This window comes from Lycium barbarum, chromosome 1 (genome assembly GCF_019175385.1).
Source record: "Lycium barbarum isolate Lr01 chromosome 1, ASM1917538v2, whole genome shotgun sequence".
NCBI lineage: Eukaryota > Viridiplantae > Streptophyta > Magnoliopsida > Solanales > Solanaceae > Lycium > Lycium barbarum.
The window spans coordinates 142788443-142796945 of NC_083337.1; the positions used below are offsets into that span (position 1 = coordinate 142788443).

The 8503-nt window shown below is 37.9% G+C and overlaps 1 protein-coding gene across 1 annotated transcript; it reads left to right on the top strand.

Annotated features, from left to right (window-relative positions):
* Positions 1-2057: 2057 nt before the first annotated feature.
* Positions 2058-8180, top strand: LOC132641148 (flavin-containing monooxygenase FMO GS-OX-like 4). Its single transcript, XM_060358039.1, has 7 exons — positions 2058-2881; positions 4273-4343; positions 4892-5044; positions 5275-5357; positions 6269-6404; positions 6493-6666; positions 7750-8180. The coding sequence occupies exons 1-7, from the start codon at positions 2137-2139 to the stop codon at positions 7960-7962; spliced, it is 1575 nt and encodes a 524-aa protein (XP_060214022.1). The 5' UTR covers positions 2058-2136; the 3' UTR covers positions 7963-8180.
* The last annotated feature ends 323 nt before the right edge of the window (positions 8181-8503 follow it).

Below are 8503 nucleotides of genomic sequence, written 5' to 3' on the forward strand. Positions count from 1 at the left end.
CTAAGGCGGGCGGCTTACTACACTGTGTCCATATGGCATGAGCATCACCACTAGTGGGCGGCGTGAGATGATTACCCCAGATGCGAGAGGCCAGGACGCGGGCTAACGATGTTATTTGATTCAGACCGTTTGTGTATGTATGTGTGATATGTTTTAATGGTAAAAGTGAGCATGCATGATTCCGCCTCGAGAGGCAGGCAGTTAGAGTTATACTTTCTTCTTATGTCTTCTATATTTCCTTATTATGTTATCATATATGCCTTACATACTCAGTAATTGTTCGTATTGACGTCCTTTCTTTTATGGACGCTGTGTTCATGCCCACAGGTAGACAGGGAGACGTACCAGACACTTAGGAGCCACATCAGCATACACAGGAGCACTTCACTACTCCGGAGTTGTCGTTTATCGGTATATTCTTTTGTATACATATTTGGGGCATGGCGGGATCCTGTCCCGTCCTTATGATTTCAGTACTCCAGTTAGAGGCTTGTAGATACTTATGTGTGGGTAGCGGGTATTATGTGACCCCTTAGTGTATATTTTGTATATCATTTTGTTGCCTTGTGGGCTAATGCACATATACACGTTTTAGGAAATGTTTGGTGATCATTTCATAGCGAGTATCATTTTGTGATTATGTTTGTACAGGTTGAGTGTTATAGCTAGCAGGGTGAGTGGTGCTCGGTAGTAAGCCTCGGGTACCCGTCATGGCCCCCTAGTCGGGTCGTAACAGAAGACCTCCATCCCACAACTACAACACAACAACATCCATAATGTAGTCCTTTTAAAGAGTTTTACTTAGGAGGAGATTTTTCTCTCAATAGTTTTTATGCTTTTATATTAGTTTTTAATATGTAGGCCAGTCGGCCAAATCATATATAATATCATGCTTATTTTAGTATAATTTTTTTTATCGACTGATTTATCATTGTTCAAGATTTGCAATTATCAGCTTCCGCATGACGCCCTGATTATTTCGATCCCAACACGATGCACAAAGTATCCCGAGCTTTCACGACTTGAACTCATCACCTATAGATCCCACACTGCTTTTTTTTTTTAATTACATAAGAGGTGAGGGAAGTTGTGATAAGAAGGTGCCATCACAACTTAAGGGCAAATTCTACAAAGTGGTGGTTAGATCGACTATGTTGTATGGGGCGAAGTGTTGGCCAGTTAAGGGCACTCACGTTCAAAAGATGAAAGTTGCCGAGATGAGAATGTTAAGATGGATGTGTGGGCACACCAGGAGTGACAGGATTAGGAATGAGGCTATCCGAGACAAGGTGGGAGTGGCCTTGGTGGAAGACAAGATGCGGGAAGCGAGACTGAGATGGTTTGGACATGTGAAAAGGAGAGACACAGATGCCCCAGTGCGGAGGTGTGAGAGGTTGGCCATGGATGGTTTCAGAAGAGCTAGGGGTAGGTCGAAGAAGTATTAGAGAGAGGTGATTAGACAGGACATGACACAGTTACAGCTTACCGAGGACATGACCTTAGATAGGAGGGTATGAAGGACTCAGATTAGGGTAGAAGGCTAGTAGATAGTATCGTTTATCCTTGTATATTAGTAGTCACACTATCGCGATATAAGTTCTTATGCTTTGATTTCTACTACTATCTGTTATTTTCTATACTTTGATTATCTTATTTTACCTGTGATAGCTACTGTCCCTTTGCAAACTGCTTCATCATGGTTTAGTCGCTTTCGTTATTTTCATTTCCATATCACTTTGAATTTCTTGGCCTTATCTGACCTCTTTTTATACTTTTTATTGAGGCGAAGGTCTTTCGGAAACAGCCGTCCTACCTCGGTAGGAGTAAGATCTGCTTACACTCTAACCTCCCCAGACACCATGTTGTGGAATTCCAGTGGATTGTTGTTGTTGTTGTTGTTGAAGAGGTGAGTGAAGAAAAAATGAGAAAGGAAATTATAACTCAAATAGTCAACCAACCGAGCTAGTAGACCTAATATCACACGCTGCTTCAACGTTCCCTTCAAAAGATTTTTGATGCATAGTTCCCGACAAAATATTCAAAACTTCATTCTTGGCTGAAGTATGAAACAAAAAACACTGAATGTGGTGAAGAATCAACCAAAGATTCACGGGTCCACTTATACCACAAATCCACATGCAACAAGCCAACAACCAGCTAATCAAACACAAAAAACAACATATACAAACTCAGCAAACAACAAAACATAAAATATTGCCCAAAGTCATGATTCTTCGAAGTGTCATCTCTTCAAACCAACCTCATTATTCTCTCAAAACAATTACACATATGACACTTGTATCCCCAATCCCAGCTCCATCCCATTTCCCCAAAATCCTCTCAATGCCTCAAAACACCTCCAAAAACGTCGCCGTTATCGGTGCGGGCTCAGCGGGCCTAGTTACGGCCCGAGAACTCAAACGAGAAGGCCACACTGTCGTTATATTCGAACGAGAAAATCAATTAGGTGGCACATGGGTTTACACACCCGACACAGAATCCGACCCGATTGGACTCGACCCGAACCGGAATATCATTCATTCAAGTCTTTATTCATCTCTACGTGTTAATCTACCAAGAGAAGTAATGGGTTTTCGGGATTACCCGTTTGTGGCAAAGAGGAAGTCGGGTAGTGACCCGAGAAGGTATCCGGGTCATAAGGAAGTGTTGGATTATTTGAATGATTTTGCGGTTGAGTTTGGGGTTTTGGAGGTTGTGAGATTTGGGATGGAAGTTGGGTATGTGGGAGTGTTGGAAAACGGGAAATGGAAAGTTAGTGCAAGAAAGAGAGGAAATGATGACGTGTATGATAATGAAGAGTATGATGCTGTTGTAATATGTAATGGACATTATACTGAACCAAGAATTGCTGATATTCCTGGTAATATATGGAAAAACTTGATCTTTAATGCTTTATTACTCCTTCCGTCCCAATTTGTTTGTCTGGTTTTGACTTGACATGGAGTTTAAGGAAGTATTGAATTGCTTTTGTATCTTGTCTTTATTAACTAAAGATACGTATAATGTACTAAAATGTTCTTTAAGAATGATGTTTGGATTGGCTTTTTAAAAGTAGATTATAAGCCGAAAGCTAAAAGCCATAAGTTGGCCAACTTTTAGCTTTTGGCTTATTTTTGTACTTTTTTGGCTTAAAAATAAGTGCTTAATTGTTTTTTTTTTTTTTTTATCTTTCTCAAAAACTACAAAGAGTAGAAAAGAGCTTAAAAGCCACTAAACACTTAAAATAAGCCAATCCAAACACCCTCTAAAGAGTTGCCAAACAAGGAAAGAGATATTCTTTTTGAAACGGAATAAAAAGGAAAGTAAGACAAATAAATTGAAATGGAGGGAGTATTATGTTGAATAGATTACTATCTCCTTCAGTCACTCTTTAATTTTTGGTAATTATAGATTCTTTGGTGAAATAAGTCAAATGCTGATGAAACTTTTATACTCATAACCAAGTATTTGATAATCCAATTGTACTTTGATCTTTTATTCTTCACACTTGAGTAGAATATAATCCTTTAGTCATGTTTCACTTTGTTGTAATTATAGATTCGTTGCTGGAATAACTCAAGTGCTGATGAAATTGTTGTCTTTGTAATAAAGTTTGGTATGGAGATTTTAAGTATTTGGTAATCCATTATACAAGACAAGTTGATTTGTACATTAAGCGAACTGTTTTATCCTACTTACCGTTTAATTAGTGATGGTGGCCAATCAAAGTTGATCTTTTTTAGCACCGGCATTACGACTTCCTGTTTATCACGGTTTTGCCTGTTGCAAGCAGTTAGTAAATTTTGGTTTGCAATGTTTGCTTCTTTTCTCTCTCTGTTATTGAGACAGCGTCGACGACAAAGAATGAACATTTTATGGATAAAAGATTAGCCTTTTTATTTCTCAGACATATTTTTGTTTCTTTTTACAATGCACACATATGATAAGTACTTTGTCTGTTATGGTTTGCAAGCAGTTCAAAACTTTTGAGTTACTATTTGAATTGCCACTTCTTTTCCATTTTTCTTCTTCTTGTTCAGGATAACCATATGACATAGCAGTAAAGTATTATATAAATTCAAGAATAGCATTATTGAAGTTGAATGTTTGGCTGAGGTTTTCCTTCTCTCTTTTCTTTTACCATTTTAACTTCATTTTTATGCCATTATTAAATAATTAGCTTTGACATTATTTATGAGTTTTGCCAATGATTGGCATACTGTGTCAGTAGCAGTTTTTGAAGTTTCTGACTGGAGACATCTAGCCTTTCAGGAATTGAAGTCTGGCCAGGAAAGCAAATTCACAGCCACAATTACCGTGATCCTGAACCTTTTCGAGACCAAGTACGTTTCAGGTTCATTGTTTCTTTATGATATTGATGTTCCGAATTAATAATACTGTAGCCATGTGACTGAAATGCTTGCAGTTGGTTCGATTACGAATTTGCTCTACTTAAAGTGTTCTATGATATTCTATTACATGAAGTTTCAAGCTAGACATAATAGATTATTGAACGGAACGTCCTTGGACAATGCTATTATTGAAGTCTTACTTTCAAATGAATCAATGGATATATGAGGGATGACACTACAAACACATAACTCTTAAATTTTAAATCTACCTGTTTGTTTACCAATGAATATTAATAGTTAGAAGTTATAGTAGTCCTTGTTCTTAGGAAGCTATTTAGAAATGATAGGCTATACAGAAAATGAACTTGCATCTATGCTTATTCAAGCCTAGACGTGACTTGGGAAAAATGCTCCCTGGTTGGATCAGCTTCCAAGCTTTTACAAATGTATTTCAAGAAATAGTAACATCTTATTGCCAGATCATAAGACACTCTACCTTTAAGTTCTGTGATCAGAGTAAATTATAAATGGTTTTCCAGGTTGTTGTGCTGATAGGAGGTGCTGCAAGTGCTACTGATATCTCCAGAGAAATTGCTGAAGTTGCTAAAGAAGTCCACATTTCTTCTAGATCAGCTACAAGTGGAGTTCCGATGAAGCTGCCTGGCTATGATAATATTTGGCTCCATAATATGGTAAAGTGGTTAATAACTTGTATATTCATGTGGAGATTTGTCAACACTTGATGCTGATCTGTACTTTGCATCCCCTGGATTCTATGTAATGAAATCCTCTTACGTCATAAAAAGAAAAAAGAAAAAAACACTTGATGCTTGCTCAATCAAAGAAAAAAGAAAAAAACACTTGATGCTTGCTCAATCTTCAGTTTGGTTTGAAGAAAACTGATACCAGCTAAATCATGCAGATTGAAGGTGTTGACAGTGATGGTGGCGTGAGTTTTCGAGATGGTTCCAAAGTCCTTGCTGAAATCATCCTACACTGCACAGGGTGAGTGATTAGTCCTGTTGAAACTTTCCTTTTCACCCAAGGTTAAAGAAAACGAATGAAAGGTGACATTGATAGCCTTTTCTTTTTCTTTTTAAGGAGAAATGAAAGGCTAGTGCACAAACAAAAGAATGACGAGGTCAACAGACAATCAATAAGGAACTGGCATGATAAGTGTAGATAATGGATCCAAAGGTTAGAAACAGTAATAAAGTAGTTGATCTGCTCTGGAGTAGGCCAGTCTCAAAATAAACCCTGTACCCTTTTGATTCCTTAACTGTAAGCTTAAAAGAACATCGATCGATATTTTCATTGGAAAGAAACCAGGAATTATTACCATGTTAACCATAAGGGAAGTTGCATGGTTGTAATAATTTGTCTTTTTTTATCCGGAGTGGGGTGGGGGGTTGTTTTCCCATTTTTCTTATTTTGGAACACTCTATATGATTGAAATTATAGTCTACAGGAAAAGGCCAGTTGAAATTATATTCTACAGACTAGTGATGGCAGCCTGCTTTGTTATTGCTTTATTCTGAGCTAAGGGTCTATCGAAACAACCTCTCTACCTCTCAAGGTAGGGTTAAGGTCTGCGTACACTCTACGCTCCCCAGACCCCACTTGTGGGATTACACTGGGTATGTTGTTCTAGACTAGTGAGGGCAGATTTGGCTAGAAAGTGTAACATAAAGGAGAGAAACGTTCTCTTTATCTTCGGCTTAAAAAATGGGCAGCTCGGTGCACAAAGTGAATTCTAATTATTTATGTGAGTTTGCTAGTACAGACCTCCTAATTCATAGTGAGAGATCTCTAACCTTCACTTTTTGTAGTCGAAAATAATTGCTAGTAATCTTACAAGATAGTCAAATTGATGGTAGGATGAATTATCAAAAAATTTGCTACTCTATGTTTCCCAGGTACAAATATCATTTTCCTTTTCTTGAATCTAATGGGATGGTGACTGTGGATGACAACCGTGTTGGTCCACTTTACAAGCACATTTTCCCACCAGCCTTTGCTCCAAGTCTTTCATTTGTTGGGCTGCCTTGGAAGGTAAAATTAAGAGGGTTTGTGCTGGGGTTTATCAATTTACATTTTAAATGGTAGACATGAACGAAGTATTTGTCTGTGGTTGCACCAGGTTATACCATTCTGCTTGTGTGAACTGCAAAGCAAGTGGATTGCTGGTGTTTTATCTGGTCGCATTTCTCTCCCATCAAAGGAAGATATGAATGCTGATATTGAAGCTCTCTACTCATCCATGGAAGCTGCTGGCATTCCAAAGCGGTACACTCACAATATGGATGATTGTCAGGTATAGCATCTATCCAACCTTGTCGAATGGTTTAAGGTTTCTATTTGTTCTATGGGTTGTCATCCTTTTTCTTTTCTTTCTTTTTTAGAGGCCTTACGTGGGTTGGTGTGGGGGGAGAGGGCCGGGGGGTGGGGTTACAAAGTGGGATAAGCAAATAATTTGTAGGTTTTTCCAACTTCCTTCCATGTCATTATAGGTCTATTCTGTCCTTTCCTAACACCTTTATTCACCATAGTTTCACACCTAAAGGGATCGTGTTTGCAGGTCGACACGGAACATGACCAAACCATCTCAAGCGACTTTCTCTCATTTTATCCTCAATGCGTGCTACTTGCACCTTCTGGCAAATATGGTCAATTTTAATCTTATCTGATCTTGTACGATCCACATCCATCTTAGTATCCCCATCTCTGCAATACTCATCTTATAGATATGTTGAACTTTAGCAGCCTAACGTTCATTACCAAATCACGTTGCCGATCTTATAGTAGTTCTATAAATTTTCCATTCACTTTGGTAGGCATCCTTCTATAACATAACACCTCGGTAGCACTTCTCCATTTCAACCATCCGGTTTTGATCCTATGAGTAACATCTTTATCTATCATTCCATTCTCTTGGAACAATGAGCCTAAGTATTGCAATTGTTTGCATTTTGGTACCGCAATCTCGTCTCATCTCTCTCAATTTCGCTCGTCTCATCTCTTGTCAATTTCGCTCGTCTCATAGTAGACTGAACTTGCGGTGCATGTATTCAGTCATTATTTCTACCTATCCTACAACCCTTACTTTCTAATGTGCTTCTCTATAGTTCGAGCATTTGGTTGACATCCTGACCAATTTCGTTAATTAACACAATATCATTAGCCATGGGACCTCATCTTGTATTGTGTTGATAGCTCATCCGTAACTAGGGTAAACAAGTAAGGACTCAATGCTGATCTCTGGTGTAAATGCACTATTCTGGGAAGCTCCTATATATCTCCTACTGCTGTTTTCATGATACCTGTTCTTCATGGCATTTAGATTAACAAAAACAGTGTCATATAATTCTTGACTGGTTGTCAATCCCCATCTTTACAGTTTGACTATGATGATTGGTTGGCTGCTGAGTGTGGATGTACACTCTCTGAAGAATGGAGAAAGCAAATGTATTTTATCTCAAGAAAGAATAGAAAGACTCAGCCCGAGACATATCGTGACCAGTGGGACGATGATGACTTAATCATTCAAGCTCATGAAGACTTCGTAAAATATATTCCTGAACTAGCTCGAGCACAGAAGCTCCCAAGATGATTTTTTGTGAACACTGGCATGTAATATGCCTGAATTCGGTTATTTTTGTTGTTACAGAAAATATATAGTTGAATAAATCGAAAAGTATAGTAACAACTGGAAATTCCTCAATTAATTTCAACTGCAATTCTGCCATCAAAATTTAATGCAAGTTATCCAGCTTGTAAACATATACCATTACTTATGCTTGTACATTTATTCAATAAGATTGTGATGAATTCCTAGTTCCCTTTCAATTTCTGTTCAGCAAGCAGAGAGACCCATACAACGGATCAAGAAAACAGAAAAAGAAAAAAAGAAAAAAACAGAATAAACAGAATTTTACATTTATTTGGGAAAAATAATGCTCAAGTGCAATTAGAGTACTAATGTGGTCTTGCCTAGTCATGTAATTGGATAAAGAGACGTGCTAGAGAGCAGGAGAAACAATATACAGAGGCATGAATAAAACATGTGATGAATTAACTTAACTATTCTCAGGATTTCAACTTCCCTGTGAATACTGAAACTTTTAATCTAACTCCATGTTTTCTGGTTTTTA